Here is a 27,798-nt window from a genome sequence, read left to right as displayed (position 1 = left end):
CCTTGATTCTGTCATATAGTTTTCCAGTCTGTAGTTTTACAGAAGGAGATCTTAGATCATATCCTGTACATTTTCTTCTAATATGCTCTATCTTATTTTAAAGCACAGATTTTCCTCCATTGGTGATCAAACCTAGTAGTTTCGGTCCTAGAAAAAAAATAGTTCTTGCATCCAACAGAGCAGATGCCTCTAAGGCAGCACAAGATATTCTTCAGGTGACTTACATTTCTATGTAAAAGTATTCTCTGTATTTATACATAATACTAAGAAAATACATAAATCACATTATGACTTCAGACAATATATGAACCCCTTAATGTGATTCATTTTGGTTTATAATTGCTGTAAGCTTACTGAATTCAGTAAGTGAAGTTGCAATATATTAAAGTGAATCAGTGAATCAGTGGGCCAAAATTGATTATAAACTACATTTGATGGTATGTCCTTTCTTTTCTGCATATTTATTATAAATGCAGAGTCAGATCTCTGCTAAATGTTTCTTTGTTTTCAGAGTATTTTCTTCTGACCATTGACTTGTGTAATCCAAAATAGGATACAAATATTCTAATAAAATAGTACTGACAAAGAGAAAAGCTTATCTATGATATGGTTAAAATTAAACATCTTCCTAACAGTGGCACTCAACTGAATTAGCTATGCATCCATAAACACAAGTGATGGAGCTCTTCCTATCATAAGAGAATGTAGAGGACATTGCCTATAAAACACTTACGTTGGAAATATTTTCTGCTTAAAAAAAGCTACCATCTCAGGAACAAAACTTGGACAATTTTAAGGTGTTTTTTTTTTTAAACAAAACAAAATTGGAAGAGAAGGGAATTTTTTTTAATCCCTGGCTGGTATTTTTGTCTATGTAGAGTAGACCATTATACAAAACACTAATTCCATTTGCCACTTTGGGGCCTAACTTTGCAACGTAATAACAGTAGCTATTATATATGCAGGTATGCTGATGTGTATAGTACCCCATTTGATACTATGATTACTTAAGACACATTGAGCAGGGGTTTGACTCTAATTCTATAATTAATTGTGATAATATAAGATAAGAAATTATTAAGGATTTGACTTGTATTACCCATGAGTAGAATATGTTCTATAAAAAGTTTTATATGTGAAAAACGAAGTGGTATTGATATTGGAAATGCTGTAAAGATAGTTTTTCATTAAAAAAAAAGGAAAGATGAAAAGCAAAAACAGATTTGACCAGTGGCTGTTCTATTTATAATGCAGGACAAGATGTGTTGTCATTCTGGAGACTCGTCTGAGACAGTTATCATCGAAGAACTCCTTAAAGGGGAAGAATTTTCAGTATGTTGTTTTATTAAATATATGTGTGAGAATTACCATTGTTTGCTTGGGTTGCTTTTTACCCTGATTACATACTCTAGTGTGATTATTAACATCAAAAATAAAGCTAGCATAGTGCTTAGAAAAGTGTTGAGCATGACAGTAGTGCTAAGTATTATTGATTGTAGAAGTTCAGATACAGTTAATTTGTTGGATTGACATATTTGGATTTAAATTCTCATTCTGTTCTCTGAGTAAACTCATGCTAGTCAATCAGTTTAGGTGGCTGTAGGACTCCTATGGATAAAATAAGTGCATAAGTTTCTGGAGAATACACAAATATTTTAACTAATCCAACAAATGCTTAAAGAAAGAGTCCCTTGTAGAACAAGTTTTAATGTAATTCTTTGTGGTAACTCCTGTGCAAAGAGCATTGTCAGCATTTTTAAAAAAGAAGCAAGTGCAAAAGCTACACAAGGCATTGACTCTCTAGGTTTAGCATGTGGCCTAAAACCAAGTTGATTACAGGCGACAAGCCTTGATATATTTTTGTATGTATATGTACACACACACTCACTCACTCACTCACTCACTCACACACAGTATGTACCGGTATATGTGGGGAGGGGGCTGAGAGTGAATGCATGTATCCAAAATTTTTAGGGCAATTGAAGTTTTAAAAATACAGTAGTGCCGAGCTTTAACATTTTTAAGAATTTTGTTTGAAAATATTATTAAAAGCCAGAAAAAAATAATAATTTTAAAAGCATTATGGTGAAGGAGTCATAGAAATGTGTTTTCTTGCATTGATCCTTTCCCACCTCCACATTCATGGAGTTCAAAGTAAGGAAAGATGAAGGTTTGTAGATTTGGGAAAGAACAGGAAGAAAACCAGAGAGGAGTAGATAGTTGTAGGGATAATGTTAACCTCCCTGATGTGAAACAAACTTAAGTTAAGAAGCCAGAGTAGAGCTGGAAAGGCTTGTTGAACAATTTGCAGGTCTAGCGTGTGTTAATTGAAATACAAATACAATAAAAACATGGATTTCATTTATCATATATATAATCCATTCTTTTTTGCTCTTCTTCCAGTATTTATGCTTTGTTGATGGAACCACTTTTATTCCCATGCCACCAGTTCGGGTCCAGAAGCAGCTGCTGAATGACCATCAGAGTCCAAGCATTGTTGGAATAGGAGCCTTTGCCCCTTTTCCTAAGGTGCATCATATTTGGTCTATGATCTTACTGAAAGATGCCAAGAAGCCTTATATATTAAGTAAATAAGTAAACATTTGGTTACTTTAGTAGGCTTCCTGGGTAAACAATCATTCAACTTTATCTTTTCTAAACGTTCAGTGATATTGGTGGTTTCCTTTCTCTATAGAAACAAAGACATAGTGCACAGAGGGCTATGCCCTTCATTAAAATATGGAACCTCTGGCACCAAAGTACAAGGACATTGTATTTTAGCATACATACAGTATACAATACACGTGTTTATCCTTGGGACACAAGGATAGGGATGTTTCTGCCTGGCAGGAGAGAATCAGAAGTTCTGTGTTTGGTTAGAATGTAAAAGCTGCGCTTCTAAACACAGCCATAGCCATACTCACATAGCCCACACACACAATGTACACAGATACACACTGACAGTATTGAATGATTCATAAGTATCGGTAATCAATGGCATCTTGACTTCTAAAGTATGCCCTTCTGTTTAGGTTGCAATGTGGATTTAGAAGATGTGCTGTTGTAGCAAACTCGTGTTTGTGTCTTGCTGTTGAAGAGAATGTACAATAGAGAATTCTCAATGTGTTCGTCTCCTTGACTTACTAGGTTTCTGAAGTTCTCCTGGAAAAAATTAAAAGCACGCTCCTTCAACACATTCTTGAAGGTATGAAGCAAGAAGGTATGTCATATGCAGGTAAGGGGCTATACTTATTTTTCATTTTTTAAAGGAATTGTTGATAGTATAGTAGACTAGTTATGCACAAAGTATGGTCTCAAGGTTGCAACCATCTCACCCCACTAAAGTCTTGCATGTGACTTCTTAGTTCTTCCAAAACTTATTATTGAAATCTCAGTTCAGGCATAATAAGAAAATGAAGGAGAAAACAGCCACATTTTATTTGGGTAAGTAGAATTCTACTCTTTTAAATGGTAAAATAAATAGTAAAATATTAAAGCTGAAACAGCTCCTGATGGGGTACCTTTGGCCTACTGTGCAAAGCCTGAGAGCTGACAAAAGTTGTGAATCCTGTTTTAGTCCAGCTGCTTGATGTGCTTAATTGAATGCCTCTGAAGAAGCTTATGGGGTGAATGATGTTGTAAATGCTGAAGATTGTTGCACAGAGATATTTGTACCCAGACGACATACTGTTTAAGGAAAGATGGAATGTTTATATTTTGAAAAATAATATATATATATATATATTATAAAACCTGGCTAGAAGAAAAACACACATAAACCCTACGAAGAAGTAAGAAAATTGATACTATGCCTTTACAGGGAGGATATGGGTGTGGCCTACTGATGAAAGCTAACGAGCTAGAAATGGATCTATTTAGGTCTCCCACCTAGCAGTGAGAGCTTGCTAGGTGTTAGAAAAGAAAAAAGCCCAGAACCGAGTAGATGAGATTCTACTGAGCTGGAGCTACAAAAAAACCTTGGCTACGTAGGCAAAACCTGGCTAGAAGAAACACACACACACACACACACACACACACACACACACACACACACACATATATATATATATATATATATATATATATATACTGTACATATATATATGTGTGCAAGTTTTGGTGTATTCGGGTCTTTTCCCATGTAAGATTGAGAGTATCTTGGCGACGTTTTGACGAGGTCCCACTCGTCATCTTCAGGCTGGTGCGATGATACCTCCTGCCTGCCAGACATCTGGAAACTAGCCCTAGTCAACAGAAGAGTCCCAGCCACAAAGATTAACAGAAGATCCAAGATAACACATGACACCACCACCAATCATCCTCACCAGATTCAAACCCAAACCCATCCCATAGACGAAATACAACCACCATCCCGGAGCCAGACCACGGCGGCATCACCAGCTGCTGCACCCGCTTCCGATCCCCACACAAAGCAAACTGACACACACCATGAACACATGGCAAGACCTCAAACTCGGAGCCAAACCAAAGCCCGGGATGTGGCATCACAGCCATCTGCTCAGGACATTACATCAAAAAACTCAGGATATCACAACACTAGAACTCAGGATGTTAACACACAGCCCATTACCCAGGTCATTAAAATACAAAAGACTAATGGGCACACATCAAGGACCTCACCCACACAGGATGTTACGAAACAGCTGACTAATTTGCAAACATTAACTCATCAAGATGTAACAATGCAGTCAACCAACCTGCTCACAGCAACAAAGCCAGCACCCCACACCTCCCCACCAGTATTTATAGAGAGACGGCAGCTCCGATCACGCTTTCCTGGCACAAGCACGAAACCAAAGACACCAGCCTGAAGATGACGAGTGGGACCTCGTCGAAACGTCGACAAGATACTCTCAATCTTACATGGGAAAAGACCCGAATACACCAAAACTTAGTTCTGGCACCCTGGATATAACTCTGGATGATTGTCTTGTTGTGTATGTGGAACAGTGGTGAAATCCAAATTTTTTTTACTACCGGTTCTGTGGACGTGGTTTGCTGGGCATGGTGTGGCTTGGTGGGCGTGGCTTGGTGGGCAAGCCATTCCCACCCCACTCTGGGGCCAGCCAGAGGTGGTATTTGCCAGTTCTCCGAACTGCTCAAAATTTCCGCTACAGGTTCTCCAGAACCTGTCAGAACCTGCTGGATTTCACCGCTGATGTGGGAGCCCCGAGAAATCTACATCAGTTGATTTTCTTTGTTAGCAAATGATTGCTTCAGATGTTATTCTATGAGATGTCATGTTACATGCATCAGGTAAGGACTGATCTGAGAACAAAGCTGATGGGTGAGGGTTCCTAATTAAGAATACAAACCCTACATCCACAGGCAAAAAAGACAGAAAATATATTCTGCTTTACGAAATTCATTATTTTGCCTTTTTTCCCCATGTAGGTGTGCTGCAGGTAGAATTAATGCTTACTAAAGATGGTGTGAAAGTTTTAAGTATTGACTGTCATTTTGGTGACCCACAATGCCAGGTAAAGGAGAGGTATATAATTCCAATGAAACACTAAAAAAATAAATTAATGTTTTGGACTAGATTACTTTCCGTTGTGTTTTGTTTTCTAATGCTTTGTACATTACGGCTGATAATGCAGCATTAGTATTGTGAGCTAACAAAGGAGATGCTGCTTTAGCTTCTAGATTATACTAGTATATTTTCTTCTATAGAACCCAAAGGGAATTTCCATTGCTTTTCTACTTTGCCATGTTGCCTGAAAATATCATTCTTTATGTTAGTGCTTACACAGATCCACTAGATAGACACAAATATAGCATTTGGGAAAAGAAAAAACAACAAAGCTGAATTCTGAAGTTAGAACTATTATAATACTTGTATTTGATTTTTTACATAATTTTGTAGATAATTCTTCAACTTCTTAAGAGTGATCTTTATGAAGTTATCCAAGCTGTAGTTGCTGGCCAACTCTGCAATTCTATATTGGCTTGGTCGGATAATTGTACTGCCGTGTCAGTTTCCATGGAAAATGGCAGCTATCTGCAAGGTCATAAAAAAAGCATGGAAATCACTGGTAAGTTCGTTATTTTTATGTAGTTTATGTCTCAGTCTTTTCTTCTGATATTTGATGATAGTAATCTTTGCTCAAAGAATAGCATCTTAGAACTCCCTCTGAGATGTAACATTCTTAATTATTTCCTAGGTTTGTCTTTTTTCAAGAGTTTCTAAACAGAAACAAATAATTAAATTGAAGATTTTTCGTTAGTAGAAAATTTGTCTCCCAGTCATCACAGAGTATGGGAACTATCCATATAACTGCAGTACAATAGTAACTATTTGTAGGAAATATTGTGAGAAAAATAATGATGCCAATTTTCCTTTCAATTTGTTTAGGGCTTCTTCAGGCTAAAGAGTTAGGCCTTGAAATCTTTCATGGAGCTACTATAATAAAGGAAGGCAAAGTATTGAGTAATGGAAACAGAATCCTTACAGTAACAGCTGTCAAGCAGGACTTCACATCAGGCCTTGAAGATATTTACAAAGGACTAGCAGTCATTTCTATCCAGGGTGCAATCTACAGAAAAGAAATTAGCCATCAAACTATTGCATTCTTCAGACAGTTTGTGTATGTGAACAATGGAAAATAACATGTACTAAGCCATGACCTATGACTTTTCCTAGGATTTTCTTGCAATCAGCATCTTAAACAAAAATGGGGGCTGTTCTGGGAATGTATTTATTTTTATTTATTTTATTTAAGAAAATGTATATGGCTGCCTACACACTCTCAGTGACTCTGAGTGGCTTACAAGGATAACATAATAAAAAATAATATAAACATAACATAATAAAATAATATAAAAATAAATTTATATCTCAGAACACCTAAAAAACAAAAACTATATCCATGAACATGGTTTATAAAGGTTCTTATCAGTTACATTATTTCATTAGTACATATTAAAGATACAGAAAAACTGTTCAGAGGAATAATATCAATTTAGCTAATTGCCACGGTGTCCAATTTGTGTTTCTTCAGCAAATATTGGAACATGTGATGGCATCTTAACTCCAGACAACATTGAAACTGAGACAGTTTTGGTTTCTTGGTGGATGACATACATAAAAGTCAATGAAGGAATAGGACTATATTGAATCTTTTACCTGCTCTGCAAACTGGAAGAGCAAACTGTGACAAACTGGGAGAGCCAGGATTGCGGTCATTGAGCAAAGTGGTCATGTGGCATCTCACTTAATGACCACTTCACTCAGCAACTGAGATTCCAGGTCCAAATGTGGTCATAAGTGAAGGTCTACCTCTACAGACTTAATACCAGTTCATTTCAAATCATAGCAGGCCAACCATTCTGTTAAAAACCATTATAATATTCAATAAATATACAGTAATTCATTAGATAAGTAATAATTAATAAGCAGTTCCAATTAATGAAATATAATAATGATTGACATTATTTATCACTTATTAATGTATACCATTGAGAGGCCCTTGCTGCTCTCTGAGCTTGTGATGATGTTACCTAGTTGGGTAATGAAATGTCTGCAAGAAAACAACCAAGTTCAGAGAGCAGCAGAAACCTCACAATTCAACCCTGAGCTGTGCTGAACTACAAATATTCTCTTCTATAGATACACCATTGAACAAAAATAATTTGTCAATAGTTTCACGTACAGAAAGTATTAGGTTACTTGTTTTTATGCAGAACTTTTTCACTATTTCTCTGGATGTAATTCGTTTAACAACAACAGCAATCAAAGTAGTGTTTGATATTTACTGCAATGTAGTCTCATGAGTCCTGCAAGTGCCTGCTTTATTAATTACAACTGCATTTATTTCTGATTGAGGTCCCCATCACAAGAAGACAGAATTTCAGATTCCATAGCATGCAGTATCTTGGATCATTCATCTGTGTTATCTGCTGCAAGGGGTACTAAACTAGGTAAGGGAAGGATGAATGGAAGAATTCTCAATGAACTTGGAATTAAAATAAGTTTTTTGTTCAGGGTGAACCAAACAACCCTTGGCAAAAGTTTCCTGGATTGTTTTCATTTAGCTCGGACCAGTTGTGGGTTGCTACCAGTTCGTCCCGGATTAGGCGAACCGGTAGCGGCAATGACAGGAGGCTCCGCCCACCCGCCTGGACGCTTCTGTGCATGTGCAGAAGTGGTGCATGTGTGAGCACCCACACGCCTACAAGTGAACCGGTAGCAACAGGTTTTCAAACCCGCCACTGGCTCGGATGTTTTTCTCTAGTTCTTTTCACAAGAGCAATTTTCATTTACACACATATCATCCCGTCTTTATTATTTTTATAAATAACTTGTCATGATTTTCATGAATCAATAACAGCAGCAGAGGAGGTTTTCCATTCTCTCATAGGACTGTTTAAAAATAAACTGAAATTTTTGGTTATTTGGATAATAAGCCTGAATGTATTTAAACCAAGCAGCCAGTTGGATGAACTCAGTTTTGGCAATGAGTGCACAGTTGGAAGATCTGAAAAACCAGGTAAGGGACAGATAGTCATGGAGAAAATCTATGTGGTTGTTCAGAATTGAAAATTACATAATGGCACATAATCAGTCTTACATATTACAGAACAAGTTCATAATAATCATTCCCATTTTCTTACACACAGCAGAGGGAATGTTTTTTCCAAGATGACCTCCTATGTTATTCATCAGTGTATCATTTAAAAGCAAATAGGTTTTCCTTTGGAAAATGTAGTTCTATCTAGGTATACTTTTAATTAGTAGAATTATCAAGGAATCAAGTTCAAGTAATATGAATCCATTAACATGTACTGTACTTAATTGGGTGCATCTCCATTTATTGTCTATGGAGATTTTCAGCCATCCAGGTCATGGTTGTGTCAAAGGTGCTTTTTTCAAGAGGCAACTCAACTTTCTTGTTTTTTTATTTTTTTATTTTATTTATTTATTTAAATTTCTATACCGCCCTTCTCCTTTCGGACTCAGGGCGGTGAACAGCCAAAAATAAAACATTTATACACAAAAGTTAAAATAATTTTAAAAATAATTAAATAAAATTTGGCCCATAATTTAAAACATTTCAATTTAAAATCAGTACCAATTTTAAAACCAATATAAAATCAGGCCAGCCCGGCTAACTGAAAAAAGTAGGTTTTAAGGGCCCGATGAAAAGTCCGGAGGTCCGGGATCACTCGTATCTCTGGGGTTAGACTGTTCCAGAGGGTAGGCGCCATCACAGAGAAGGCTCTCCCCCTGGGGGTCGCCAGCCGACATTGTCTGGCTGACGGCACCCTGAGGGGGCCCTCTCTGTGGGAGCGAACTGGCCAGTGGGAGGCAATTGGTGGCAGAAGGCGGTCCCGTAAGTACCCCGTTCCTAAGCCATGGAGCGCTTTAAAGGTGATCACCAACACCTTGAAGTGCACCCAGAAGTCCACCGGAAGCCAATGCAGCTCGCGCAGGAGAGGAGTCACATGGGAGCGCCCTGTCACTCCCATAATCCCCCGCGCGGCCGCATTCTGCACCAGTTGGAGCCTCCGGGTGCTCCCCAAGGGGAGCCCCATGTAGAGAGCGTTACAATAGTCCAGACGAGAAGTGACAAGTGCTTGAGTGACCGTGCGTAAGGTTTTCTTTGAAGATGTTTCGCTTCTCATCCAAGAAGCTTCTTCAGCTCTGACTGGGTGGTGGGGAATGGAAGGATTTATACTCCTTGCAGACAGCTGGTCATTTGCATTCTTTTAGAACAGGGGTGGCCCGTGGGCCGGATGCATCAAATGCAGACCACACCCACCCAGCTCCGCAAAGGGAAAAAAGTCACGAAATGTCACGTAACGGCAACGTGAGTTTGACACCCATGTTTTAGAGAGTCATTGAGGCCACATGGAGGTTTATCTGTGTCTTCAGAGTCACCTGAGTAGTGCAAATGTGTGTGGAGCCTTCTTGGAAGAAGTTGCCTCTTGAAAAAAAGCACCTTAGAGATCTCCACTTATTAATTTACCATTTTCATATATGCAACCTTGATAAAGTGCAATGTTATAGAATACTCACAATGAAAACAGGGAGAAATTGCTTCCACCCTTTCTCCCCTCTCTGTTATTCTTTTTATAGTTCTTTTCCCACTAGCTGATCTAGTCGGAGCTGGCATAGTTTCTTCTGTAGAACTGCTAACATACTTTGATTGTTCCACCTTCACTTATTGTAGTTATTGAACAGAATATAGAAACAGCTGTTGGATTATAATACCTGCTGCTCAGCTTTCATCTTCTATTAGCAAGACTATTAGCAATTAGCATCACTGTGTGTTGGTACCTGCTGTAAACTCAAACAAAAAAGAGGCTAATGTGGCTGAGTTGTAAATGCATATTTACAATGGGATTTGCCACAAAAAATTGTTTTTATGCTAATAATGTATCATTAGTTGGAATTGTTTCAGTCAATAGAGGTAAGTCCTCAACTTAACAACAGTTCATTTAGTGATCAAAGTTACAACAGTATTGAAAAAAGTGACTTAATGACTGTTTTTCAACCTTACAACAGTTGCAACATCCTCATTGTCATGTGATCAAAATTCAGATGCTTGGCAAGTGGCTCATATTTATGACTGTTGCAGTGTCCCAGGGTCATTTGATCATATTTTGCAACCTTCTGACAAGCAAAGTCAGTGTGGAAGCCAGGGCCGGATTTTCCTATAGGCTAACTAGGCTTCAGCCTAGGGCCTCAAGATCAAGAGGGGCCTACACAGTGGTGGGATTCTGGGGATTCTAGGGGGTTCGGCCGAGCCCTTCGTTAAATTGCTGGCTCGCCCGCCCCTCGCCTCCCACCCACGCGGCGCCAGCCTACCGTAGCCAGGGGTAGGCAATTGTGGCTCTTTTACAACCTGTGGACTTCAACTTCCAGAATTCCTGAGACAGCTTGGCTGTCTGAGGAATTCTGGGAGTTGAAGGCCACAGGTTGTAAAAGAGCCACAATTGCCCACCCCTTCCCTAGCCTGAGTTCCGCTGCCTGGGATCCACGTGGACTCCGGACGCAAGAGAGCAGGATGGAGAAAGCAGCTTCCACGCCTTCACTCACCCTCACTCTCTGCCGTTCGTTTACCCCGCCCACTCCCCATCTATTGCTGCCTCCGATGGCTGGAGGAAAAAAAAACGTCAAATTCTTGCCTCGGGGCTTCAAAGGGCCGCCCTAGAGCCAGTGCTGTAGCCGAACCCTTTGTTAAATTGCTGGTTTGCCCCGCCCCTCCGCACCACTATTTATTGCCAATCTATAGTGGTGGGCGAGGGGCGGGGGAGCCAGCAATTTAACAAAGGGTTCGGTGTTTTTTTTGTAATTTTATTGGCCCCCGGAGCTTCAGCAGAGGCTAATTAGCCCTTGCTTAGATCGGCTCCCGACCCCCAGCTGATTTGCTCACGGATCTGCTCCTTGCTTGCAAAGAGTGCTGATTTTTTCCCCCCTAACTATACTGAAAAACGAAAGAGAAAGTAAAGCAGGCTGTTGGCTTTGCATGTTGGAAAATTAGGCAGGCAGATTTCTTTTTCCTCACCAAAAAAGGTAGGTGCAAACAACAGGAAATTTAGGGAAAAAGAGGAGATTTTAAAACACAAAAGAAAAAAAGCTCTATTTAACTAGGGAATTGTAATAATTGAGATACTATTAATTGTATATTGTGTTGAAAGCAGAAATGGTTAAGTTGTGGTTTGGAGGAATATATGGGGGAAATTATTTGGTTTATTATTATTGGTAAATATAATTAATGGATTTGTAAGAAATTGGAATGCATGGAAATAATTGGAATATTCATGTTCATATTGATTAATATACAAAAAAGGTAGTTATATAACTAATTGATTTATATTAAAATGTTGAATTCATATTAAACAACTGTAATATTACATAATTAACCAATGTGAGGATGGATATAAAAATAGATGACAATGGGAAGGGGTATAATATAGAATAGAAGGGAAAAATTGAATTTGATTAAGATTAGAGATGAGGATGAGGGTAATATTGGTTTTTTACAAAAATAGATGAGGAATAAATATGGCAAAAAGGAAATATAGAAATTGTAAATTTAATTGAAATGACTAAACACTGTTCAAATTTGTGAACTGGCCAAATACTCTGTTCAAAGAAAATACATTGTATGTTTGTATGTGTGTTTCTAATTATTGTTATTTATTCATATTTGTTCTCTTTTATTCTTTAAAGTTTAACAATTCATTCTTTATCTTAATATCTTTATATTTGTTTGGGGTTGGCTTTCTTCCCTTTCATCTTTTTTATTGTACAGCAATCTTTCTCCTCAAACCTACCACCTCTCTTTTCTTTCCTTCTTACTTTCTCTTCCTCCCCCTCTTCTTCTCCTCCCTACTTCCTCTTCCTTTCTCCTTCTCCTCCTCTCTTCCTCCCTCTCTCTCCTACTCTAATTTCCCTTCCCTTCCTTCATCCCTCTCTATTGCTGTATCCTTTTATGCATATGGACTACTCAGAGGGCTGAAAAAGTTATTTCTGACTGGTCCTCGCACTTTTGATCAGTCCTCGAACTTACGACTGTCCTCACATTTTACATTTTTACCCTATCTTGTCACCATGGTGAAGAGAAGCAGTTGTGAAATGAGTGACATGGTTGTTAAGAAAGCTGCACGGGCATAAATGTGAGGATGGTCATAAGTGTGAGGACCGGTCAAAAGTGCGAGGCCCAGTCAGAAATGACTTTTTTCAGCCCTCTGGGTAGTCCTTTTGTGCATATGGACTACTCAGAGGGCTGAAAAAGTTATTTTTGACTGGTCCTCGCACTTTTGACCAGTCCTCGAACTTACGACTGTCCTCACATTTTACGTTTTTGCCCTATCTTGTCACCATGGTGAAGAAAAGCAGTTGTGAAATGAGTGACATGGTTGTTAAGAAAGCTGCACGGGCATAAATGTGAGGATGGTCATAAGTGTGAGGACCGGTCAAAAGTGCGAGGCCCAGTCAGAAATGACTTTTTTCAGCCCTCTGGGTAGTCCTTTTGTGCATATGGACTACTCAGAGGGCTGAAAAAGTTATTTTTGACTGGTCCTCGCACTTTTGACCAGTCCTCGAACTTACAACTGTCCTCACATTTTACGTTTTTGCCCTATCTTGTCACCATGGTGAAGAAAAGCAGTTGTGAAATGAGTGACATGGTTGTTAAGAAAGCTGCACGGGCATAAATGTGAGGATGGTCATAAGTGTGAGGACCGGTCAAAAGTGCGAGGCCCAGTCAGAAATGACTTTTTTCAGCCCTCTGAAAAAAGTCTATGCACATAACCACGCCCACCCGGTCACATGACGAGCTACCCACGCCTACACAGTCACGTGACCAGCTAGCCACACCCACTCAGTCACATGATTGCCAAGCCACACCTCCAACTAAGCCACGCCCACAGAACCTGTTGTTAAAAAATTGAATCCCACCACTGGTGAAAGGGCCTCATAAGTGGAATAGCCTAGGGCCTCTTTCAATCTAAATCCGGCCCTGGTGGAAGCCAGATGAGAAGGGGGGGGGGAAGAGAGAGAGAGAGAGAGAGAGAGAGAGAGAGAGAGAGAGAGAGAGAGAATGTACTTATAGTTCATAGTTTAAGTATGGACCTATAACCTTATTTGATACCTGTGATAACAGTGGCCATTTTGTTATTGAGAGCAGCTGGATTCTTGGTTACCATGAATGCAGATTTTTTTCCCCTGGGTAATTGTGTTGATTTCTATACAGCACATATTGCAGCTTATGCCTGTTACACCAAATTATGCAGTACAAAATGATCCCTGTGCATATATGAGAACTTAAGAGAGTGCTCGTCCACTATGTCCTCATCCTCCTACAAGCATGTTGAATTGAAATGGAGAATAGTGATGTTTTAAGTTTTTCGAAACAATGTTATGGTCCATAATGTCTTACACTTTTATGGGTTGCAGGTTGCCCTGGACGTGATGGGATCATTCCTGCCTTCTTTGACTTGAAAGTCTCTGGTTATTGTGATCCAATTCTAGTATCGCATGCTAATAGCATTGGGACAAAACTTAAGGTAAACAGAGGTACATCCATCTTTAAACTGGACGTGATTGCTTGTACATAAGCACGTGACTAAAAAAAATAAACTTTTTTTAGTCAGATCAGAAGGGAATGGCTTGCTCATAAAGACAAAAATCACTTACTTGTTTATTTTAAAATTCTGCTTATATTTTTCTACACTGATCATGCTGGCAATGTGCAGTCAGTCCACTTTATATAGTTCTCCCTCATAATTTCAATAAACTCTGTTTTGACCCTTTGTCTTTTTTTTTTTTTTTTTTAATTTTGATTTATATGCCGCCCTTCTCCGGAGACTCAGAACGGCTTACAATGCGTTAAGCAATAGCCTTCATACTTTTTCCTTTCTATTTCCTTTTTCCTGGATTGATGATATAATCTTGCTGGACAACATATCTTCAAACATTAAGGTTGCACTAAATGCAATGTATGTAAGAGTGTGGAGTTTTTTAGCTATTTATTTCCCTTTCTCAAAGTTGTGATTTGTTTGGTACATTTATATCTATTGCTTTTTGTGACTTTTATTAGATTGCTAGGAAGATAACTGGTCTGATTCTGCAAGACTCATACAATTGATTGTATTTTACTGTATTTGTTTACTTACAATTGTTTATCATCCTGAATTACTGAAAATCCCAACCCCTTTTGTGAATGAGCAAATTTATTTTATCACGAATTATCCCTTCCAGTGCAGCTTCTATATACTTTCTAATAATAATCAGAGAAGAGAGAAAATGTACACTACTGTATACTCTTCTGCTGTACTGATGGAAGCTGTTGTGACCTAGACCCAAGTAGTTATTACCAGACACAATCAGTCCTAAACAAAATATTTTATTAGAACAGCTGAGAATTACTTCATTCTCATCTTAGTCCAAATTAAGTCCAAAACAAATTCTTCATAAACTGTTCTTCGGCCTTATCACAACCTTGACTTCTTTGGCACCCTGCCAAAGGCTTTTCTTGGCAAAAGTTCAGAAGCAAGAGACTCAGACACGAAACAAAGCCGTTGCTGCTCTTTTAAGCCTTATGGGAGGGGCCAATCATCTCCTGGCCTTACTCCCGAGTCGTCCTTTTTGCTTTAGCTGCTCTTGCCTTCTGGCAGCTCTTCGCATGTGTGCACTAGGATCAGGCTCCTCCTGTTCCTCTGCCTCTTTGCTATCCACCGCTGGAGGCTCCAGAGTCCACGCATCACTCCCAGATGGCCCTGGCCCCATCTCTGCCTCCGACGCAGAGCCCTTGTCTGGGGCTTCCCCTGACTCCAGGACTGGCCCATTGTCCTCCCCAGCCTCCTCACTGTCCAACTCTGTTGCCAGTTCCGCAGGCTGCTGGTGGACAACACAAACTTTCTAGTGGCCAAACAATACTGGATGGTTTTCAGCTGAGTTTTTGGATCCATCAAAATACATTGAAGTAATATTTTGTATGAACTATTTTCATTACAATATGTGGCTAATTTGTATGTCTTATTACAGATTGCCCAGTTGTGCAATAAGCATGACATGATTGGTCAGGACTTGGTGGCTATGTGCGTTAATGACCTGCTGGTTCAAGGAGCTGAACCTCTCTTCTTCCATGGCCATTTTGCATTTGGGAAACTGGATGCTGATGTGGCTCAGCTCACTCAGGTTATATCAGATGGGATAGCTGAAGCTTGTAAACTGGCAGGATGCACCTTCCTTGGTATGAGCACTTTTAAATCAGTTTTTAAGCTACTTCCATTCCCTAATCCCTGAGAAAGAACTTCATTTCTGCTGAGCTTGAGACACTGAGATAATGCACTGCCAAAAGGAAAGTCACCTAAGTGGTGTCTTTTCCTTGTGGAGTGAGAAAATTCTCGCTCTCATTCGGACAGCTACTGCCCCTCTCCTGCACATTTTCAGTACACGTTATGCACATTTGTCCATTTGCAAACCAGCCAGACAAAACATTCTGAGCTGTTCATACAATGGAGAACTTCCTAGCCACAAAGGCATAATTCTTCTTTTGTTATGTTATGATAAAATGTTTGGCACTATTGCAATCAAACCTGTCAATACTTTTAACCATGGTTGCCCACTGCTACAGCAACTGAACAAAGAGAAAAAGAGAGGCATTATTTAGAATGTTTATAGGCAGGCCACAGGAAAAGGATACTACTGCATAGCTTTTGGAGAAGAACTGTTCTGCCCCAGCTACAGACCCCAAAGAACGCAGCACACACAAAGTCTGTACAAACCTTAGTTTACTAAATTAAACAGGTTTTTTTTCAAACAAAGGCTGTTAATTAACTTTCTTAACAGCCTACAAGAATCCAAAGAATAAATAATCTTAATCTTACTATGGTTGGCAGAAAACCCAGAAGCAATTTGCAGAGAACTAAGATCAAGGCACGAAGGAGAGTGAACGAAGTTGTTCCCTGCAAATTGCTTCAGTCGGCATTCCTCCTTAAGTAGGCTAAGGGAGTGGCCAATTAGCTCCAAGCCTTACTCTCGAGGAGACCTCTTCCTGAGGAGCCACTCCTGCCTTTTGGCAGCTCTGCGCGCCCGTGCATCGAGAAGAGGCTCCTCCTCTTCGTCCTCTTCACTTAAGGGAGCTTCTGGAGGTTCTGAAGGCCTTGGCTGAATCCCCGCCTCTGGCACCACATCTTCTCCAGCTCATTGTCCGACTCAAGTGCCAGCTGCACAGGTTGCTGGTGCAGCACCACACCAGCCTCCTCGCTGTCCAAATCAGCCACCAGCTGCACAGGCCATGTATGGGTCACAAAAAGAACAGATAGTAATTCTACAATTGTACAATGTAGAACCTAAGAAGAGGGGTGATGTAGACTTTCTGGCCAATAGAAAAATGGCCTGTTCATTGACTCTACAAAGCTGTACCAGTTGCATGCGCATGTGTACAGATTTTGGAAGCATTCCTCCAATTTATTCATTTTGTTGCATGCTTTTGTTGGCCTTTATCAGTATAGTGCATTTTGTTGTTGGTCATATAAAATCAGAAGTCAGGCAACTTTTACTAATCTGGGCTATTTTAAACTGGATTTCAATGGAAAGAAATTGGTTTCAATGGATTTCAATTGGTTTCTAGGCTTTCTTGGGATGCACTGTTTTTGATTCCTCCCTTTTTCCCAGGAAGAGAAACCAATGAAATGCCTGCCACTTGTGCAGCTGGAGAATACAACCTGGTTGGCTTTGCAGTTGGTGCTGTGGAGCGAGGCATGAAGTTTCCTCAGCAAGGGGACATTGTCAATGAAGATATTGTGATTGGAATAGCTTCTTCAGGGCTTCATCACCAAGGATTTGATCTTGTGAGAAAGATTTTTTTAACATCATCCCTACACTATTTTTCTCCAATTCCTGGTGGATATGGCAACCATACTTTAGGCATGTAAACATCTGTTACTTTTTTATTCCACACTTTTCTTGGAAAGAAATAATGTTTTGTTATTAGGCATTGTGCATGAATACCATTATTATACTATTGTAACGCTCTCTACATGGGGCTCCCCTTGGGGTACACCCGGAGGCTCCAACTGGTGCAGAATGCAGCCGCGCGGGGGATTATGGGAGCGATGGGGCGCTCCCATGTGACTCCTCTCCTGCACGAGCTGCATTGGCTTCCAGTGGACTTCCGGGTGCGCTTCAAGGTGTTGGTGATCACCTTTAAAGCGTTCCATGGCTTAGGACCGGGGTACTTACGGGACCGCCTTCTGCCACCAATAGCCTCCCACCGGCCAGTTCGCTCCCACAGAGAGGGCCTCCTCAGGGTGCCGTCGGCCAGACAATGTCGGCTGGCGACCCCCAGGAGGAGAGCCTTCTCTGTGGTGGCACCTACCCTTTGGAACAATCTACCCCCAGAGATACGAGTGATCTCTGACTTCCGGACTTTTCGTCAGGCCCTAAAAACGTTTTTTTTTTTCAGTTAGCCGGTCTGTCCTGATTTTATGTTTGGTTTTAAAATTTGATACGGATTTTTAAATTGATAAGTTTTAAATTACGGGTCAAATTTATTTAATTATTTTAAATCTATTTTTAACTTTATGTATAAATGTTTTTTATCTTGGCTGTTCACCGCCCTGAGTCCGGAAGGAGAAGGGCGGTATAGAAGTTTGAATAAATAAATAAATAAACTATAGTTTATTGTATTAATTGCATCTCTTTGTACCCTCTGTTAAATGTTGAGGAACATCTCTAAAACATTTTGAGATTAGACATTTAATTTAATTTGTTTCCTTAGTAAACAGAAAAGAGTTATCTTCTATTTCTTAAAATTAATTTCCTTGTATTTTAACAGGAGACCAGTTGCTAACTCCAACCAAAATCTATAGCAGATCCCTCCTTCCTGTCCTCCGTTCGGGAAATGTGAAAGCCTTTATCCACATTGCTGATGGAGGATTGTTGGGAGGTTTTTCCCAGATCCTTCCTGAATGCTTTAGTGTTGTTTTGGGTAAGTAGAAAAGGCTTGGAATGTTTTACCAACTGTAGTTTGGGGCTAAATTTTAAAAAATATTTTCATGTCTAATAAGACTGTCACTGCGTTATTTTATCTGCCAGCTGAACTCATCATTTCTGGACTGTCAGACTCTCCGTAGCTTGCCAACTTCTTATCAGTAAGCTATGTGTTTCCGTATCCACCCACATTCTTTCACTTGCTTCACACACTCTTTCCTTTGTTCTCTTGCCACGGGAGTGCCGGTTGCTGAAAGGCAGCTGGCCCGATTTATTTTCAAAAATGTAGCAATTACTTTTCTTAGTTAGTGAGGTGTTTTATTTTCTTAAAACAAAAAAATGAGTTTTATTAGAGAAAAAAAAAAAACCATCCTCTGCTACCAGATGTCAGGGCATTTATTAATCCCATGTTTGGCTCTGGGACTAATCACCCTGGTTTAATTAGAGGAGCCACGATTCATCTCCTCTAATTAAACCAGGGTGATTAGTCCCAGAGCCAAACATGGGATTAATAAATGCCCTGACAAAGACAGTGAAAAAAATCTGCTAAAGAATGAATGTAGACATATCCTCTGTTGGACATGTATAATATAATGTACAGTGTAAATAGATTGTATAATGTATAATATATTGTATAATAAATTTGGCGGAATAGAAAAGAAAACATCTGGAATGTGGAAAATTCATGAAAGAAAGGATGGAAGAGGAAAACCATTTCCTTAGGAAATGAGTTTCAGTGTCTCTTATGCTATCAATTCCAAGATTTTCTACACTGTTCAGAGAGGAGAATAGGAATCTAAGGATATAGGAATATATCCTTGGGATTCTGGTCATATCAAAAATCAACTGCTTGATTTTAATTTCTGGTCTAGGAATTAACAAGAAAAGCCTGTGTAGGAATCCCCAACTTTGAGGGGCTGATAAGCACATTTGGAATTTTGAGAACATTTTATTGGTATTCTTCCAAAATGATTGTGGAAAGGTTACCAATTCACAAAATGGATGCCAAAAGAAGATAGCAATTTGATAAATTGATGCTTTATCAATGGCTATTTATTACTTCCTGTCATCTGGATTTCCTCTGCTTGTCTTTGTCTTTTCTTCTAGTCATATGGTTTAGTTTCAAACATCCAGGTCATGTCCCAAAGGTGCTTTTTCAAGAGGCAACTGAACTTTTGGGCCAGAAAATCCAGTTGCCTCTTGAAAAAGCACCTTGGGGACAACAGAATATAATCTATAATCACACTGCTGTGTAAGAACTGGGTTGTGCTTTACAAATCATCTGCTTTTTAGATACCCATAAGTGGAAGATTCCATCAGTTTTCTCTTGGCTCCAAGAGGAAGGAAACCTCTCAGAAGAGGAGATGGGGCAAATATTCAACTGTGGGATTGGTGCTGTTTTAGTAGTCCACAGAGAAGCTGCCAAGAAGGTGCTGAATGATGTCCAGAAACATGAGGATGCATGGGTGATTGGAAAAGTTGTCCACCGAACTGCAGGTTACTTAACTGACTAAGCATGTATAAGAAGAATTAAAGTGTGGAAATAATTCTTCTTGGTTTTAAATAATCTGCGTTAAGTTTCTGCAGCTATATCAGAATTTATACTTATGAAAATCCATCAGATTTCAGAAAACAGTTATGACCAATTTAAGAACTAAAACTATTTCCAATTCATATTATGGTTTTTCAAGCAGGTACATATACAGTGCTGAGCTTGTTTTAATGAATACTGTAGATTAACATTTAGCTGCAGTTCAAGGAGAAAGAGAAATACAAATTCATATTCATCTCGGAGTTATTCATAGTAATTTCATGCCCTGTTATAATTTTACTTCTATCCATATAGACACAAGAACAAGAATTTCAAGTCTTCCTTTCAGTATGCAGTATTCATTATGAGAAGCATAAATGTTCATTGTCTCCTTGAATGGGTTCTCAAAATACACACAGTCTTTCTCCAGTATTATATTATATAAACTAATTAGAAAGTATTGGAGTCAGAATAGACAAATTGATTTTGGTATCTACTCTAAGGTTGTGTAAATTGTGGTCTAGCTTTTATGGATATTTGGTAACTTGTTTTAAGTAACCTGTTGATCTCCTGATCTCTTGGGTTACAATTCCCATACTCTCTAGACATTAACCATTCTAACTAGGGTTGCTTTAGAATTAAACTTCAGAAGATGTTAAAGTTTCCTATTCCTGTCTATGTAATGGCCTTAGTGAGAAAGATGCTGTGTTTGGAGAAAGCCAAATTTAACTGAATTCTGAATATAATGCTTGTAGTTATTATATTTTAAGCATGTGCTTCTTCAGCGTATCCCCGGATAGAAATCAAGAATCTCTCTGAAGTGCTGCTACAAAATAAATGGCCATTTTTGAAGGATGTTTCAAATGCAGACAATCAACCTCATATCATACACAGAAAGCATAAAGTTAAAGTAGCCATTCTTATTTCTGGAACAGGTAATTATACAATTATTTTCTGTGGTTGCTGATATCACCTTATATATTTGATGCATACCATGTCTTATAGTTAAAGTTGCTTGTCTGTACTTTTCATATCTGCTTGAAGCTACATTCTTAAGATTTGTGAAAACTTATCACATTTCTAGTAGTTACGCTTTGGATCAGATTGAAAATTAACTTCCATTACCCCAAATTTCCATTAAACCAGTTGTTCAAATCCATTGAATATCTTTAATAGCAATTTCAGCAATTTTGAGTAACTTGGATAGATCTTCACATTTTAGGATTAAAATTCCTAAAGAAAGCAGGATGGCACTATGGCATGACAGGAAAACTCTTTCAGCCTGGATTTGTATAACTGAACAGAATTTGAAACCTTCAGTTTCTTAGGCTGCCTAGGAACGCAATAGTACCTTGCAGTACATCCCAATGAACTCAATTGAGCTCACTTACTCAAAATCCATGAATGGTAAACTTAATCAATAAGATCAATGGAGTTTTCTCAAAATGGGTAAGTCTGAGATGAAAAATACGCTTCAGTTGATTTCTAAACTTAATAGGCAAACAAGACAGAAAAGAAACAATGTTAAAATAATCATTTGAATTTAACTATGCTATGCTGTGCTGTGTTGTTTTTAAACATTTTCAGCTGATAATTTTTTAGTAATAGGCTTCAAACTATTAAATAATCAAGAAACTTTTCACAATAAAAGGAAGGAAAATATGAACTTATATTTTCTGTCTGAATGTCAAAATAAGCCTTTCTTGTTCTGAGCCCCCAAATATACAATGTGATAATAATACTATTAGTATTACTATTAATAGATATAATTATGATTATTATTGTTGTTGTTGTTATTGTTATTATTGTTATTATTGGATATAATTACTATTATATCACATGGCACAGGGCCAAGTTATCTGTGGGATCGCCTTTCCCTAAGGGCCTCTGCCAATCTTATTAGGTGAGATAGGATGGACACATTCCTAGTCCCAATAAAGGAGAATATTTGTAGCTCAGGATTGAAATGAGAGATCCTTGGTGCTCTCTGAGCTTAGTTGTTTTCTTGCAGATGTTTCATTACCCAAACAAGGTAACATCATCAGTGCTACATGATGCTAACACTGATGATGTAACCTAGTTTGGATAATGAAATGTCTGTAAGAAAACAACTGAGCTCAGAGGACACCAAGGATTTACATTCCTGGTCCTTTTCACGAAATATTGCCATCTGATGGAAATTAGGAAGCATGGTCTTTCCATGGCAGATCCTGCCCTCTGGAACACTCTGCCCTTGAAATTCTGCAGGCCTTCATCCTCTGAGCTTTCTGTAAAGCTTTGAAGACCTGTTTTTTTCTCCAAGCACTGAGATAAGATCAGATAATTGCCTATTAGAAGATTGATTTGGGGCCAGGCTTTTGCTGTTTATAATGTTATAATCTGCTCAGTTTGATAGTATTAATATGCTTTTATGTGTTGTTTTAACTTTTGAGTGTGAGCTATCTGGAGTTGGTCATAAGCAGAGTGGTTATATATGTGTTAAATAAATAAATGAATGAATAAACAGTTACTGCATTATTAATGTAGCATTTCTTTTGCTTGTCTCAAGAAAATGTCATTTTTGAGCATTTCAGGATGGAGTTTTGATGCATTTTGTATGTTTTTCTTTTATTTTGAGGTACAAGCCTTTCAGCACTCCTGGCATATGCAAAAGAGCCTGCAAGTTGCTCTGAGGTAGTCCTAGTAATTGCCAACAGATCTGGGGTGGAAGAACTAAGGAATGCAACCCTGGCTGGGATCCCAACCAGAGTAAGTACATTCTATTGTTTTCACTCAGCTAAGAAAACAACCCAACTTTCAGGCTGTAATGTGCAAGGAAGCTTTATAGCTATCTGATTTACTTAGTCTTATGTTATGGCACCACTCCCCCCCCCCTTTTTGAAATATTGCTTTCAGTCTGCTTTTGTCATTAATTCATGTGTTACTTATTGTAATATGCATTCTTAAAAAATTACATTTACTACTTTGGATGCTCCACAGATAAAAAGGCCCCACATAACCCAATTCATTAATGTATATATAGTTCCACATTAAGATATAATATACTATTTATTTGAATACATCCCTAACCTACTAGCAAAACACTCACACTGCCTTCACACACATTCAGTAAAGGTTTAATCACTTCAGCCTAAGTGTGTCTGGGAGTGGTAGCCAGCTAAGCCAAGAGGCACTAACCTCTTTTAATATTTAGAGACAACTGGATAATCTGTGACCCACTTGGTCATCCTTTCAGGTATATTGCCTTCAACAGTGAGAGACGTTCTCATGTACTGCCTTCACTGGAAAAGTTGGAATAGATTCAGAGATATATCTCCCTTGAAAATAGCTCACGGTCAAACATTAGTATAGGAAATAATGTATGACATTTTGTATTGGTCATAAACAAATACAAAAATATGATAACTTAATATCATATAAATATTTCCAAACTTGCCAAATTTCAGTTCTATAGGAGTCATCGTTCCCAAATTTTTGACATATTCTGTAAATTATTCTATTTGTGGTATCTTGATTCAAAAATTATTGCCATATGATGCATTGTTTCACCCAGTTAAAGGTTACAGGAATGTGAGTTTTATTAGTATATAGATAACCCCAACTAGAGAATGCAGTCAATGCAAGAACAGCTTACTTACTACAAGATTTAAAGTACAGAAATAAATATGAGGGAAATATTACTCAAATTTATATCCATTGTGCTGCCAGAGACCCCTCCAGAACAGCAAATGACATCCCCAGCTGATAAAATGGAGCATAGTATCTTCTGCATGGTTTATACCAAAGTTCCCCCACCCCAAATCAAATGTCTCCAATTTGTATTTACAATTTTACTTTGTTTTGACCATAAATTTGTCCTTGCGCCAATTGCCAAGGAATTCTGCTCAGGGTATGTCTGTGTCTTTGCAAGGTGCTGTTAGATACTAGTAGAAGATTCATCTATTTAGCTTTGTGTCAATTTTTCCACATTGGGAGAAGTCCAAGTTAAAATAAATACGTAGGAAAAGAAATAAACAAATGAAGTGAAAAACATGGCACTACACTATACTTCTAAGAATAGAAATGCATTGCAGCCATGGGGGTGGAAATAACTTTTCCAAGACTGACTTCCATGATTAGTATCAATAAGCATCTTCAAAGTTCAATAAATTGAGAGAATTACTTTCAGTGTTTACCCATAGATGGGTTGTTTAGGAGGTTTTTTCCCCTCTTTAATTTCGTCTTAACTATTGCAGGTAATTGATCATAAATTGTATGGAAGCAGATCAGAATATGAAGGCACAATTGATAGTGTCCTTGAAGAATTCTCTATTGAATTGATTTGTCTATCGGGATTTATAAGAATTTTGTCCAGTAACTTCCTTAGGAAATGGTATGGTAAGCAAGTTAGATGAAATATTGCTGTTAACAGTAATGGATTTATTCTTACTTGTTTGTTTATTTTATAAAGCTGTTGAATCCACACATGCCTCAGGGTAAAATATCTCATCAACAAAAAGCAGTAGATTCATACAAAACAATATAATAAACAAGAAAAACAAATACAAAGACACGAGGACATAAAGTTTCAGGAAAATTCATTCAGCAGGTTCAGTGCCTGGAGAAAGAGCCAGGTCTTTAGTACTTTTCAAAGGACATGCAGGGCCAACAAAATGAGGAGATGCTGTTCCAAAGGCAAAGGCCAGCAATAGAGAAGGAATTTCTCCTGGATCCTGCAAGATGATATTGCCTAAACAACAGAATCCAGAGTATGCCAACCTTTCAGATCTTGACAGACAAAAAGCATAATTGAAGGTAACCTGGCCCTGAGCCATAAAGAGCTTTATAGGTGAGAATCAGTATCCTGAATTGCACCTAAAAGCTCATTGGTAACCAGTGCAGCTCATGAAGAAGAGGTGGTATATGCATACTGAAATATTCCCATAAACATCCCTATGGCTGTGTTTTGTGCCAGTTGCAGCTTCCAAATGGATATCAAGGGCAGCCCAAGTATAGTGCACTGTAACAATTCAATTGCAAAGTGACTAAGGCATTAAGGATCATGTCCCCAATTGGCACACAAGGTACACCTCTGCAAATGCTCTGCAGATGAACCACTGCTGCTATCTGCTCCACAAGCAGGAACCAAGAATCTAGGAGGAGCCCCAAATTGCTCACTGAGTCTGTTTAGAACAGTGTAACCCCTTCCAGAAACAAAAACGGAAAGATTCCAGAGCCAGATGATCCAAAAATCCACAGCCACTTGGTTTTGTGAGGGTTCCATTTAAGCCTGTTCTCCATGCAGGTCTCTAAAGATGCCACATATTGGTTACAGAACATCAATAGCATCATTTGGGTGGCCCAGGGATGAGATGCACAACTGAGCACCATCAACATACTGATGATATCTCATTCTGTGCTGACAGATGACCTCCCTCATTGATCTCATGAAGAAATTAAATAGGAGTGGATAGAGAATTATATCCTAAGATATCCTGGGCTAGATCTCTCATCCCCTACCCCCATCAAACTGACAAGAATTAGCCCCAGAGAAAAAAGGAAAATCACCATAGCATCTTGTCTTGCATTCCCAATCCCTTAATCAATCCAGAAGGATACCATAATTGATGGTATTGAAGGATGCTGAGATATCAAGGAGGACCAGATCGAATATAACACTTCAGCCCCCTCCCTACAGATCATCAAGTGTGATCAGGGCCATCTTTGTACTGAGCCCTGTCTGCAAGGATCCAGATAATCTGCCTTGTCCAGAGTATTTTCAAGCAACAGCCTGAATACCTTCTCAACAACATTTCCTGTAAAGGAAATGTTGGAGACAGGCAGAAATTATTCAGCATGGTTGTATCTGGTGATGGCTCCTTGAGGAGAGGTTGGATCACCACTTCCTTAAACAGTGCAGGACCATCCCTTCTCTCAAAGATACATTCACCACCTTTTGCCCCAATCACATAGCATCCCATTTCTGCCTCTATATCCAAATCTGCTCCACCATATTTCTGCATTCTATAGGGTTTTAGGTGTGTTAGAGTAGGCCAAGTTGCCACTACATTTTACATGACTTTTAAATTAAAATTTAAACATTTAAAAAATAAACAAAGAGGGGGCTTTGGGCAGATATCTGCTTTGGAATTTGAATTTGGCATATTTATTGAGCTGTGGTGTCGCAGTGCATAGAAAGCAGTATTACAGGCTAACTCTGCCCACAGTCTGGAGTTCAATCCTGACAGGCTCAAGGTTGACTCAGCCTTTCATCCTTCAGAAATCAGTAAAATGAAGACCCAGATTGTTGGGGGCAATATGCTAACATTTGTAAACCACTCAGAGAGTTCAGTAAAGCATATAAATCTGACTGCTATTGCTGTTATTCCTCATTACTACTAAGAAGATATACCTATATTTACTGCTGAAACTTTGGCATATATAAGAAAAACTTTCTACTAAGCATTAAGTTTTAGATGTATAATCTCAAACAATAAATTTAAATTAATTATCTGTTTGTGTCTTTATGTCCATATCATTTGATAATTCCCAATATGATTATTAATTGTAGGGAAGATGCTGGGAACTTATCCATCAGTTTCACCATTAAGTAAGAGAAGAAACATCTCTAATCAAGCACATCCATCTACAGACAAAATTGTGGGCTGTATTGTGCATTTTGTACTTGTAAGTGTGTTTTTCTGGATTGGCAATTAACACATTTTTTTGTATTCTATATATTGGTAGGTAACAATTATTATAGTCACAACTAGCATGACTTCTCTGCTGTTTACTGCAACTTCATTAATAAATTAGTAATACCTATCAAGATTTGAGAAATCTTTTTGTACAAATTGAGACTAAGGAATATTGTTATTCCTTTACCTTTGTGTGAAGGAATCAACTTAAACATTCCAAATTATACCTCCTCTGTCCATATTTAATGTTTTTGGTAATTAATTTTGTAGCATCTACCACTGATGCAATTATTTATAATCAAATGTTCTTCAGATATATTGGACTACAACTCCACCTACTCGTTAGTATGGAAGGTAGTATTTTGCTCTGGCTACTTCAATATATTGAAAGAGGAATATTGTCTTGATTTCATGCTTGAGCAAAATTCTACACTATCTAAATAAAATAGCCTTTTGCTGTCCCATTTCTAAATGTTCTGTTAATTCATTGTCTCATATCCTAATGAACATTTCTATTATTTGTATAATTAAAGTAAGTTTCAGTGATACCGCTCAGTTTTTAGCTATTTCTCTTTCACGTTAATCTTGGTAGGTAATTTTCCGGATAAGGAATGTTTTCCCTTCTCTTTCTTTCAGGAGGAGACCAGTCCTGAAGCAATAATTGTACAAGAGCCAGCGTGTGTAAAGGCAGAAGATACTCAGGAGACCTTATATGCAAAGATCAAAGAAGCAGAGAATCATGTCTTTCCCATGGCTCTGCAATTGGTTGCCAGTGGAATGGTGCAGTTAGGAGGAGATGGAAAAACCTACTGGAAAAGAGAAAGACAGGAGCTGATTTGCCAAAAGGAAAGGCAGGATTGTTAATGCTTTTGTAGCAGCAATTTCACATAGTGATGAATGACAATGGTTGACGTTCTAAATTCCATTTTGGTTTCAGTCTGTCACTTCCTTTTATAGTCACTTTTTTCTTTTTCCTTTGTTTATACAGTTACAGACTTCCTTCCATAAACCACAGCATTAGGATCAGCAGTGGCTTCCTGGGGTGAGAAAAGGCATGGGCACAATGTGAGTTTCAAATCGTTCCTCTTCCCAAAGGCAAATAGCTGCCTTAGACTCTGAGC

The 27,798-nt window shown here is 38.5% G+C and overlaps 1 protein-coding gene across 1 annotated transcript in view; it reads left to right on the top strand.

The window, feature by feature from the left end:
* LOC139316786 (trifunctional purine biosynthetic protein adenosine-3-like) overlaps positions 1–27,541 on the top strand; it is a 33,587-nt gene extending 6,046 nt beyond the window's left edge. The window contains exons 4-21 of the mRNA XM_070943630.1: positions 104–215; positions 1,255–1,332; positions 2,404–2,529; positions 3,148–3,235; positions 5,416–5,501; positions 5,888–6,056; positions 6,377–6,608; positions 8,428–8,510; positions 13,928–14,037; positions 15,518–15,725; positions 17,153–17,404; positions 18,315–18,467; positions 19,763–19,966; positions 20,786–20,935; positions 22,618–22,748; positions 24,236–24,377; positions 26,551–26,666; positions 27,314–27,541. Of these exons, the coding sequence (XP_070799731.1) occupies positions 104–215; positions 1,255–1,332; positions 2,404–2,529; positions 3,148–3,235; positions 5,416–5,501; positions 5,888–6,056; positions 6,377–6,608; positions 8,428–8,510; positions 13,928–14,037; positions 15,518–15,725; positions 17,153–17,404; positions 18,315–18,467; positions 19,763–19,966; positions 20,786–20,935; positions 22,618–22,748; positions 24,236–24,377; positions 26,551–26,666; positions 27,314–27,541 (2,668 nt within the window). The remainder of the gene's footprint in view (positions 1–103; positions 216–1,254; positions 1,333–2,403; positions 2,530–3,147; positions 3,236–5,415; positions 5,502–5,887; positions 6,057–6,376; positions 6,609–8,427; positions 8,511–13,927; positions 14,038–15,517; positions 15,726–17,152; positions 17,405–18,314; positions 18,468–19,762; positions 19,967–20,785; positions 20,936–22,617; positions 22,749–24,235; positions 24,378–26,550; positions 26,667–27,313) is intronic.
* Positions 27,542–27,798: the final 257 nt, after the last annotated feature.

Source organism: Pituophis catenifer, unplaced genomic scaffold (genome assembly GCF_029215685.1).
Source record: "Pituophis catenifer annectens isolate HBS135680 unplaced genomic scaffold, rPitCat1.0.hap2 SCAF_4, whole genome shotgun sequence".
NCBI lineage: Eukaryota > Metazoa > Chordata > Lepidosauria > Squamata > Colubridae > Pituophis > Pituophis catenifer.
The sequence above is the reverse complement of the archived record's forward strand: the minus strand, read 5'-3'. Positions and strand labels throughout refer to the sequence as shown.